Source organism: Topomyia yanbarensis, chromosome 3, assembly GCF_030247195.1.
Source record: "Topomyia yanbarensis strain Yona2022 chromosome 3, ASM3024719v1, whole genome shotgun sequence".
NCBI classification, from domain to species: Eukaryota; Metazoa; Arthropoda; class Insecta; order Diptera; family Culicidae; genus Topomyia; species Topomyia yanbarensis.
In genome coordinates this window covers 55,500,020-55,512,683 of record NC_080672.1, presented here as the reverse complement: position 1 = coordinate 55,512,683, position 12,664 = coordinate 55,500,020, and the positions used below count along the sequence as shown (strand labels likewise).

Genomic DNA, 12,664 nt, shown 5'->3' with positions numbered 1-12,664 from the left:
ATCCCTTATGTGAAGATTACGTGGCCGGCAGCAGTTGTGTGTGATTTCGCTTAAAAGGTAAGTGGTACGATCACTGTCACCAAACCAAGGCGATAACCATGTGTTCTTTTGGGACGTCATCATAGCCCAGGTCAGTGCATTAGGCCGGAGTACCCAGGGTTGTAGCACAGACTAACAGACATAACACTATGAGGAAATTCCTTCGAAAACTATCGAACGGCGAATTTTACTAGAACACTAGCTCCACCTTTTATACACGGTCCCAACCACTCATTTGCCAAAGGGTTATCCCTCGGACTCAAGAACAATTTTTCGCTAGTGATCTATCCCCCGTATACTTGCGCATATACTAGTGGCGCCATAATCTCAAATGCGGCCACAGTTCCAACTAAAAAAGTTTAAAGTGACCGTTAAAATGGTCGAAGAATGTCTGCTGTGTTATGTCTGTTACTCTGTGGTTGTAGGTTCGAATCCTGTCTTAGGACTGGGGAATGACTTTATCTTGGGACTTTACCTGTTGTCCATTTGAGCTCCTCACGATTTAAATTTCACGTATGCAATAGCTGCACTTTAATCAGCTTGACTGTTCGACACTTTCCGGATAAGTGATCGACCTTTCCCCTTGTATGATAGTCGAAGCGAGCTAGAGCAGACTCGGTCATACCCTTTTGGTCAAGTTAATTGCCCCCGTCTATGGTATATAACGCGCAGCGAGCTACCCAATCAGGTTGATCGCCACCCCACCCGTTTCTTCGCCTACCGCTACCCCCTTTCAGTTGATGGCATCTGGTGGTGGGTCTAAAAAGCAATGGTGTGATGGCTGCATGCTGATGGTAGTATGGTTTTTAAAGGTCTATCAACTGTGAGTCTAGTGGAAGGTCGGTTCACAGTAAACACATAAAACAAACACAAACATTTCCTGCTTTATATTTTAAAAACTCATACAATTACGCGGTAGTATCAAGAATCTTCAAGGAAGGGACTTCTGACTCTTACATGGCTTGTGACTTTTGAAGGTATTGAGATGATAAAATCCTTTTCCACACACTTCACATGCGTACGGTTTTTCATTTGTGTGAACATACCTATGGGTTTTGAGGAGATGACCCTGACGAAATTGCTTTCCACACACTTGGCATTTGTAAGGATATTCGTTCCTGTGTATATACATATGGGATCTGAGGCAGGGTTTTGCGCGCAGTTCTTTTCCACACACTTCACATTTATATGGTTTCTCGTTTGTGTGCAAAATAGTATGGGTTTTGAGGAGATGATTCTCACGAAATTTTTTTCCACACACTTCGCACTTGTAAGGATATTCGTTTGTGTGAAAATACATATGAGTTTTGAGGCAGTACTTTACACGAAACTCTTTCCCACATATGTCACATTTGTGCGGTTTTAGGTCTGTGTGAGTCTTTGCATGTTGTGTGAGGGCTCTTTTAGAGCTAAAAGTTAATCCACATACTTCACATTCGTGAGGTTTTTCTTTCGAGTGAACAAACATATGGAGTTGGAGGTTCGGTTTAGAACGGAAATGCTTTCCACATACGTCACATTTGTAAGGTTTTTCGTTTGTGTGAATATACATGTGCGTTTTGAGATGATCCCATACACGATATCCTTTTCCACATAGTTCACATTTAAACCGTTTCTCTTTTGAGTGCACATATGTATGTTTTTTGAGGGTGCACTTTAGGCGAAATCCTTGTCCGCATACCTCACATTTGTGTGGTTTTTCGTGCGTGTGAAGATACATATGATTTCGGAGGAGGTATTTTCCACTAAATTCCATTCCACACACTTCACATTTGTGCGGTGTTTCTTTTGTGTGTATCCGCATATGTACGTTAAAAGCGCCTCTCACAGCAAAGTCTTTGCCACAAACGTCACATTTGTATGGTTTTTCATTTGTGTGACTGTACATGTGAATTTTGAGACCAGCTTTGAGGCGAAATGCTTTACCGCACACATTGCATACGTACGGTTTTTCGTTTGTGTGAATAGTCCAGTGCTGTTCTAAGGTATTCAACAATTTAAATTCTTTACCACACTTCTCGCATTTGTACTTCATATCTGTATGCACACGCTGATGCTGTCTTAGTTGATAGCGCATAGTAAAGCATTTGTCACACGCTTCACACTTGAATGGTTTCTCATTGGAGTGGGTAAGCTTGTGAGTTTTCAGCTGGCTTCGCATGCGAAATACTTTTCCACATAATTCACACACATATGATTCTTCATTTGAGTGAATTCTTTTATGTTCTTTGAGTCGCTGAATAGAACCAAAGCCTTCCTCACACACGTCACATTTATGGGATTTTACAGTGTGAGCATTCAGATGTACTTTCAGCTGTACGAACGTACGACATTCTTTTCCACATATATCACATGTTGTATTAATTAGGCGAAAAGATTCATGTTCGCTACACGCAGTAAGTTTGTCCGTGTTCATGTCTATTCCATTTTGGATCGCGATATTCCAGGACATAGCGAATGCTTTGCCGCACACATTACAATTGAAATGTTTCTCACTCGAGTGATTAATCGTATGGCTTCGTAGCTGAGTCTGCATGTGAAATGCCTTTCCACACAATTTACAGTTGTATGGTTTATCGTTCGAGTGAAGATTTTTATGTTCATTAAGATCTCTTTCTGTGAAAAATGCCTTCTCACACAAATTGCATTTGTGAGGTTTTTCTCTATGAACCCTCATATGAATTCTGATTTGATTGAGCTCACGATATTTTTTACCACACAAATCACATATGTAAGGATCTGGGCAGCTAAGGGATGATTTAGAAATGTGGGTTTTCTTATGTCTAGTGAGCAGACCGACTGCGTGAAATGCCTTCTCACAAACATCACATTTGTGAGACTTTTCCCTATGCCATTTCATATGGTCTCTGATAACATTACGCGTACGATATTCTTTTCCACACAAATCGCATATGTAAGGATGATTAAATTGATGCTGGTTGAGCAGGTTAATAGATTGGAAATGTTTGTCACAAAATTCACATTGATGGCTAGCGGCATCTGCTGGCGGCTGTCCGGGCTCTATTTCAGGCAGTGTACCTATGATCTCGATTTCTTCCACCTTTAACTGTAGAGAGGTATTGAATTCGACGGGTTCTTCTAGTTTGATCTCCTCATTAGGTTTTGTATTTTGGTGCTCCATGATTGTGCTGCAGCTGGACACCTAAAATGTTCAACAAAGTTCAGTAAGTCCTCTGCCATAACGCTAACTGTTTTTAAATATTTTAGCCACAGAGAACAGACATCCATGATCGAACAAAAATATTTAAAAAACGTGTGTAAACATTTGAATTAATATACGAAAAACACTTGCGCCGCCACACCAACCTATCCCAACTATCCGTCAAATCGATTCCGGAACCGGTTCGAAATCCTGGATGGATTCAGCATGGAATCTAGCTCAAAGAAAACAACCGATTCCGACTGTATCGGTTGACGCATTTGAGCTGGAATTCATGCTGGAAGTCCGAATCGGTTCCGGACTAGTTTGACTGGGTAGAGGAATAACCGCTGTCAATTCTGCCGCACTCAGCCACAAAAAAAACATGACGACAGTAGCGCACCTGGTTTAGATATCCAAACTACCTTCGAAACCGTTAGAGATTTTACACAAGTTGAATGCTGAAGATGGACGTCTGTTCTCTGTGTTTTAGTATTCAATTACTATTCTAGTTTGGTCATTAGAGTGGCTCGAAAATGACATTTTTCAGCACAGCACTTTTTGAGTTCCTTTTGTGATCCCAAATGCCTGTACAAAGTTTGGGAGCGGTCGGTTGCTTCCCAGGTTTGTGCATTGCGTTCAAAGTTTGTGTGGGATTTTATATGGGGAAATCAAATATTTTGCATTTACGTTAATAAATATCGCTTTTTTACTCAATATGAAAAACCAGTTTTATAAAACGATAATTCAAACCTTGGTTAACAACTTTGTCGAAGACGGAAACTAGCTACGAGTTTTCAAAAAATAGTTAGGGTGATGAGCCCATTATCGCTATGTTTCTATTATCACGCTACCCATTTGAAGCCGTTGGTTAGAGCAGTGTCTGCCATCTTTGTTTAACGCCTTGAGTCAAATGGTAGCGCAACAATAGGGGCACTCGATTCGTGTTTTCGTTGCGCTCAAACACGAGAATTTCACTATTTTCAGCGCATGTATGTTATTATGTTGGTACTTACCAACGAAGCAAAGCTACCCAGTAAACGAAATGGCGGCTAGGCGTGTTAAAATACATGCTGGCGAGCGGTAGGCTATTGAAACATTGTTCTAGGCAACCCGCCGTAACTCGCCAGCAACCCACCCTGATAGTGTGGGTATTGATGCCAATTTGTTCGCATTCCATTGTTTGTAGGCCGAATAATTAATGAATCAGTGAGGCGCCCTCCTTAGTATGGTGAAAATAGGCACTTCACCCTATAACGATTTTAAAACTTATGGTTCAATCCAAATGCAGAAATTCATTATTTCTTCCAACACTGTCAGTACACCACGACACCTATACTTTAAACTTAAATAAATGAGAACAAAGAGAATAGGAAAAGAGACGAATAGTGTGATTGTGAAGCCAAAAATACCTTATTGAGCAGACCAGTCGTGCAATGTAAATAAACATTACTCATGCCTGAGTTGGAGGAGATAAGTATTGTAAATCTATCAAAAAAAATTGAATTTTCGTCAGAATTTAGTGCAATCGTGATTGTAAGGTGCATTCTAGAGTCTATGTATGAGTAAAAACAAGTTTTAGAATTATTTCATCTCTTTGTTTCGAAATGCACATCGTTTGATATACAAATTCAACGATTGACAAAAGGTTTGTTTTCAAAATATAATAGGAGTCATTTAAAGTGCTGCCTTTGGAAACGGTTGCCAAATTCTAGTGTTGAAATCATCGTAAAGGGAGTGTTGCCGTTTTGACTGATTTTCACTCTGCGTCTCTTTCACTATTCTCTTTGAATGAGAATATATTCTTCACAGAGACTTGGCACACTGATAAAAAATCACACTATAAAACCAAAGAAAATTTAACATCAATTTCAAGTGCACTTGCAAGTTGAAAAACAAATCAAATGATTTCCCTTCGAATTTCACATGAAAATATATTAAAACGCAGTTCATGTGCATTTTCAAATTATATTCATACTACTTTCACATGAATACGATATGTTTTACCATTGAATTTTGGTTACCATGCTGTTGTATGAACTTTGCACATAACATTCATGTGAAAAACATACAGTGCATATCCATATGTAAAACAATTGATTTCGCCGATTCTTCTACCCATTACATCTATAGGTAAAACTAATCGATATTCACGTGTAATTCATTTGGAAATCTTAGTCAATGGTATTTCTTATGTTATTTATGTGATTTTCACATAATCTTCGCAAGAATTCCACTTAAAAATAATCCTTTCATCCCAGCGTTAGCAGACTGTCGAAAAAATGTCTAAAGAAGGACTAAATTGTAACGAGGAGATAAAGGTTATTCCGCTTGTTAAAAAAGGCATAGACGTCAGTACTTTGAACTTCATATCCAGTAATATTCCTCCTCTACTTTAATGACGTCAATATCACATTACAAGGACCCCGCCTTTCTTTCGCCGACATGAAAATTTTTCAACAAGTACGGGATAAAACCGATGCCGAGCTTCTTCGGAGGGAACTGGACAGCTTTAGTACGTGGTGTGATCTAAACAGAATGGTTTTAAACCCGAGCAAATGCTCAATCGTTACGTTCGCGCGGAAACGCCATCCATAACTACCATTTCTTCGGCTCGAGTATTCCAAGACACTCTCACATCAAAGATCTCGGAGTCATCGTGGATTCGGCACTAACATTCAAACCACATACTTCATACATCGTGGATAAGGCATCACAACAGCTTGGGTTCATCTTCCGAATAGCGAAAAACTTCAGGGACGTATATTATCTTAAATCGCTTTACTGTGCGCTGGTCCGCACAACGTTAGAATATTGTTCTGTTGTTTGCAATCCGTACTACCAGAACGGGATTGACAGAATCGAGGCTGTCCAACGCAGGTTCATACGCTTCGCCCTTCGGCATACATACCTCGATACACTCAGCATTCGGAGGGACTGCTCTCGAGCCCTGTTCGTCTCGGACTTACTCTCTGACAGAGTGGATTGCCCTACAACCCTCGGACGTCTGGATCTTCTAGCCCACGTTCGAGCTCTACGTAATAACTCTCTTCTGCGAGTTCCGTTCAGGAGAACCAACCATAGGGTTACCGGACTCCAACGAATTTTTGACTTCAACCGGACGCGGAATGCGATAAAAGCAAAAATGTTGGCAATTTTAAAATGTAATTAGTTTAAGCAACCACCATTGGGGCCAAGAGGCCTGTTGGTGAAGGAAATAAACATAAACATAGTAACTAGATGAAAAGAACACATGTAACATACAATCAAACTAGTTTAACTCGTCTAAACGCCAGCAAATTATGTTTATTTACTATTAACGACAATTGTTTTCTGTTCATCAAGCTATGTTGACCGGGCATGAATGTTCACCGGTAAATTAATTGTATCTTATTTTATCCAATCTGATCTCTTCGAATTAATAAATCGAATGCACAAATTGAACACCACAATTCTATCATATACGCCGTTTCTGCGTACATTCCCTGACTCAGATGTCCCAAACGCTCAGAAGAACACATACACATATAGACTAGCACTTAAATTGTGCACTATTTCTTAAGACTACAATTAATACAAAACAACCTCTATTAGGCTTCTATTTCCATACATTCCTTTAATTATATCTTGTGCATGATGACGAAGCCGACCGATAAATCGGCACAACACGACGCCCACTGCGAGCCCCGTCTACCAACACCACCATTAAAATGTGGAACAATGTCTGCAAACACAGCCCACAGCGAAACTCAATCCACGTCGACCACACCAGCGCGCAAAGGCTTGTGGTTGATCGTTTGTTAGGGCTGATGGAGGGTATGAAAAAAACAAAACATAAAAAGGGCGACAAGCCCCCTCGGTCTCCTCGATGCACTACTATCGAGGCGTAATGCGTATTTAGCGTGTCAGGTTATTTAGAACTGATGCACGCAATATGCTTGATGTTTGCAATACCGTCACACCCCAATCAAAAAACTTACAATTTCTCGTCACGTCTTTCGCTATATCTCTGTAATCAAGCAGAATTTCTAAATTCCCAAAACGCCAATTTGTAGATTTTTCAGGCAAGTAACGTGACATAGCTAACTCAGTTCAACTCAAAATGGTATTTGTCATAAGCTAGCACGACAACGACGATAAGCAAAGAACGGGTATTTATTGAAAACTTAAAATAAACTCACTTGACCAATTATCCCTGCTGGGCCGATATGTGTTGACCGATATCGGAAAGATTCTGATGGATAAGGGACTGTTTCCAGTACTTTCTTTGCTACTGCTTTCGTCAGATTCGGTTGCAATTCACCTAAAATGTACCTAAAATAGAAACAACATGACCAATATTATAAATGCGTTATTTATAACGGGTGTTCAATAAACAATTAGAATGATTTCTATACGTTTCTGTAATTGAAGTAAAGCGTATAAATTTTTATCTCTCCAAGAAAATTGCTCTCTGGACTCCCTTAAAATGGGTGGCATGTTTCTTTTCGATCGGGTGCTGTCAGTTCAATCAAAGATGGCATCGAAAAAGCAAGCACTCCGAGAGCGTGTTGTACGGTTTTACGAAACGCATGGTCATCGTGAAAAGTTTACGGTAGAACACTTTCGAGACGAAAGACGTGCCCGTGAGTACAGTATACCAGATCCTGGCATCCTTGAGCGTAGAGCGGAAGGCCGGTAGCGGCCGTCCGGCGAAGATAATGACGATGCCCGGATAGAATTTTACAATAGCATCTACCCTACAAACGATCATAAAACAATACATATTATAGTTATTACTGTTTCAACATTGTTCGATGCCAAGTTCTCACAGTAGATTTACAATAAAATTTCATGTAACAATAAATTTCACTGTTCAGCAAAAATCTGATACAGTGCATTCACATTAAATTTTACTGTTTTCGAGAAGAAAATGTATGGAGAAAAATTGATTTTTTTAATGTTAAGATACATAACCACCCTCCTTTTTCACTGTAAAAGTCTATTTTACATTGAAATTTACTGTAAAAAAGTTAAAGTTTATTGTTTTTATATTGTAGCAAAACACTAAAACTTACTGTAAATTATTGTAAAATTATTGTAGTCACAGTGAAAATCATGGTTTTGTTACTGTACATTTCTATTCGGGTGGAGACGGAAGCGTTGAACAAGCTGTTCGACGAGTTTGCGACCGAAAATATTTTTTTTTGTGGCTCCAAAAAATATTCGCACAAGTATGAAATCATATCTTCGGATTGGTTTTTCTAATCGTACATATAAAGTTCTTACTCACGACGACATAGAATTTATTAAGCTAGAGCTTGAACATTTGCATTAATTAGCGAAAGAATAAGTTAGCGAACAAGTCATTTTTTTAGACCTAACCTTTTCGACTCCGCAGTGTTAGAAAGCTATAATTTGCCTCGTTAGTTACATTAAGTTTTCAAACCTAATACTCTAGGGAATAAGGCCAAAAACTAGGATCATATTAAGAGTGTATAATAAAGCACAAGGTCATATCAATAAATAAAATGTGTACCAAACAGTGCTACCCTGTCAAAAAAAATGCGGACGAACATGGTCAGGCGATTTAAAAAGTTTGACGTTTGACTCAACTCGCCTGTGCTAATTGCCCATAGGAACAAATGCAATTTACAAATGCGATTTAAAGGCAATTTCAATACTTAGACAAATTTTCTGGCGGCTGAAATGGACGTGGTTGTTTTTTGCGTTTTTCAAACATGGCGGTTCATGTTTGGCTTAAGTTTAAAATTGTTTTTTTTTTTAAACAATTGGCGTGTTCCCGCTTGTATTTTGTTTGTTTAGTGCACTTCATTTAGCCAACGAATGTGGAAAATTGTGGAATCGTGTGTAAGTATTGTGGAACAAGATCTCTGAGTCTAAATGAAAGTCAGATTGTGGTAAGTTTTGGTGTGCAATACGAATTTCACCATCGATTCTTCCTATAGTCTGGTGGTGATTACCTAGTGTACCGATAAATTTATGTGAATAGATAGTGAATCCGAAAATAATTATTATTTTTAATTTTCATATCAGGCAATTAAGGGCGATTAAATGGCGCGTTCCCTGGGCGATTTAAGGGCGGGTAGAGCGGCAAAAAAATGACGGCGGCAAATCGCCCAAATGTTGCATATAAAATAGCCCCCTAATTGCCAGCAAATTGCTGGCATATTGTAGGGCAATTAGCGCATCCGAGTTGGCAAATAGCCCCCCGCTAGCCAGCAACTTGCCCTTTTTGACTGGGTAACAACTACTTAATTTTTTCTGCCGAATCTCAGCCTTTTCGCATCTTTTTCCGAAATCTCAACAGCTGAGATCTCAGTAAAAGTGACGTTTGATAGCTGAAACTCGGAAAACATTCCACCGAAAATCAGCAAACAAATTTCACTTTACTGATGTTTCAGTTTCTAAATTTGCTGACTATACGGCTATTGGGAAATTGCCGAGCCGGATTGTGTGTGGGTATATAAATCTAAAAACCTCTGATTCTTCGCGTACATTTGCCTGGTGCTTGTTCTGATTTTTGCGGATGAATCCAATAAGTAATCACTCTTATTCTTGTTTACGACGAATGCGAGATTCGTTCGAAAGTGGTTTGTATTCCCGTTTACGACAGCAAAATCAAATGAGCTTACTATTCGTTCGAATCGTTTATCGCTAACAAGAATAAGGTTGAGTATTTTCATTCCTTTTGCTATTTTGAATCGATTCCAGCGGGTGTGAATCGCCTTTGGTTGTGAAAGGCACAATTGAGCTCTTGTTGGCCAGTCTAATGCAGTTTCTTTGTTGAACATAATCCCATTTGCTTTTTCCGTCTTTGTTTATTATTTTGCACCAGGTAAAGATGCATTATTTGTGTCGTGTAACGTTTACGTACATTAATGTGGTTTTTGTTTGAAGCGAAACTGAATCAGTTTCTAACCCCAACTGCTGTCAAAATGTATGAACTGACAGCGGTTGGGGTTAGAACCTGACTTATTTTCGGGTTCAAGCGAAATCGCCATAAGATTCCTGACAGCTCATTTACAACCAAGTCAAACCAGAGTTGGATTTGTTTTCCTTACAAAATACCTAACCGTTTTTTGCAGTGCATTTTTTTTTCGTTTTCCTCACGGAATACTTCGGCACCATTTCTTTTTTAACGCGAACTCTGGCAATTGACTTATTTGACGTCTAGGACACCAACACAGTTCCAATGTGTATGGACAACATACATAAAACGCTATGGTTACGATTCGCCATCTGATTTAACCTCATTTGGCGAAAATTACACCCGATTCAACCTCAATCTCGCACCAACACAACTGCACATGGATTAGTCAATTCTCGAGTACTTTTTCAAATGGACGTAAGTAACAATGAGATTCTCTTTGAGGTCTTTCTCTTCTGTTCATTACTCGGCCATTTCAACATTTACTACTCTACTCTTTGCATAATATTGTAGTAAAAACCGTCGGCTTTCAATATGTACTGGAAAATTAGTACAAAGTGTTGTAATAACGTCGTAATAAACGAAAGAGAAAGTAAACAAAGAGAGGCTCTCAATGTTACTTACGTCCATTTGAAAAAGTACTCGAGAATTGGTGATTGAACGCTACGCCGTTTCGCGTTCAAGAAAATTAAACAGCGTAAGCCTCAAAAACAATTTAGCTCATCAGAAATTAGACAAACAAAGCATGCAGCAGTATATTTACCATTGAATTAAGCACAATTCACTCGGCACTCCGTTACTTTTGGTGTAAAGATTTTATTCTCAGCATCCCTTCGCTGACTTCAACCAATGTTTATTACGTTTACCAACAGAATCACGACCAAGGTCCTTCCATATTGTGGTATGCTCAATCGAACATTGCATTATGTATATGTGGTTGTGTGACAGTTCGGAGCAATGCGGTAGGTTCTACGGTGATGGCAGTTAAGGCCAGCGATGCCAGATTTACAGATATGTCTGTATTTTACAGACTTTTGATGTCTTCTACAGACGTAGCCAGAGATCTACAGACTTTTAAAAGGGTAATAATGCTTAGTAAAATTGCGCTAGAATAACTGTTTTTGAATACGAGTGATTCATTCACAATAGAATTCTACTTTCAATCTATTTTTAAAGTAAAATTTTATTGTAACTACGATTTACACAACCATCTACAGACTTTTACAGACATTTTAGTTATTCTTCTACAGACATTTCAAAAAACATGTGGCATCGCTGGTTAAGGCCAGTTTACAGTTCGGAAAACGTGTCACGGGATTTGGATCCCTGTGTATTTTAAATGGAGCTCGGGATTTCAAATCCCGTGACGGGAAATGAGTCTACACAAAAATGACAGTTTTCCTGAAGTGTAAACCCAACTGTTAGAAACATCACGGGATTTTAAAACTCGCCACACAGAAATCCGGCCGGAAACAATTCAACACAAATTGTTTCCGAAGGGGAAAATAGCATTTTCTATAAGGTTTGCAATTCGCTGCAAGTTTGATACTGTTTGTATTTTTCAGAAGCAGCAGAATTTTTGGTTTGAGTTTGGAGAGATCACTGCGGGAAATTTTTCCTGATCAAATCCCGTGACCCATTTCCCGAACTGTAAACTAGCCTTTACCAGAGAGAATAGGGAGAGTGACGAATAGTGAAAATCGGTCAAAACGGCAACACTCCCTTTAGGATGATTTCAACACTACCCGGCCAAAAAAATGCGGACGAACATGCCCTGTCAAAAAAAAGCGGACAAACATGGTCAAGCGATTTAAAAAGTTTGACGTTTGACTCAACTCGCCTGTGCTAATTGTACCCCTCGGAACAAATGCAATTTGCGAATGCGATTTAAAGGCAATTTCAATACTTAGACAAATTTTCTGGCGGCTGAAATGGACTTGGTTGTTTTTCACGTTTTTCAAACATGGCGGTTCATGTTTGGCTTAAGCTTAAAATTGTTTTTTGAACAATTGGTGTGTTCTCACTTGTACTTAGTTTGTCTAGTGCACTTCATTTAACCAACGGATGTGGGAAATTGTGGAATCGTGTGTAAGTATAGTGGAACAAGATCTCTGACCTAAAATCTTAATGAGCGTCAGATTGTGGTAAGTTTTGGTGTGCAATACTAATTTCACCATTGGTTCTTCCTGTAATTTGGTGGTGATTACCTAGTGTAGTGATAAGTTTATATGAGTAGAAAATAAGTATTTTTTTTAAATTTTCATATTAGGCAATAGGGATATTTATGGGTGTGCGGGTTAAGGCATATTCTGATGCAGATTAGTACCGTGAGTTAATATCTCAGTCCTTTTTCAATTTTTTGGCCCGAAACTATTGAAAAAAACATTTTTTAGTTTGTTTCCTTTTAGGACAATAACACATCCAAACCCATGCGACTTGCACGACCCTATAGGTTGCCTTATCAGATCTACCATAGTTTGCAGATGAAACTTGGGATGGCAGGTTGCTAGCGGATTGACAAAGTACCAGATCAT

At 39.0% G+C, this 12,664-nt stretch overlaps 1 protein-coding gene across 1 annotated transcript; it reads right to left on the bottom strand.

The window, feature by feature from the left end:
- Positions 1-911: 911 nt before the first annotated feature.
- On the bottom strand, positions 912-11,023 carry LOC131691238 (zinc finger protein 91-like). Its single transcript, XM_058977479.1, has 3 exons — positions 10,894-11,023; positions 7,381-7,513; positions 912-3,202 (listed from the first exon to the last, which is right to left on the bottom strand). The coding sequence occupies exon 3, from the start codon at positions 3,179-3,181 to the stop codon at positions 971-973; it is 2,211 nt and encodes a 736-aa protein (XP_058833462.1). The 5' UTR covers positions 3,182-3,202; positions 7,381-7,513; positions 10,894-11,023; the 3' UTR covers positions 912-970.
- Between the last annotated feature and the right edge of the window lie 1,641 nt (positions 11,024-12,664).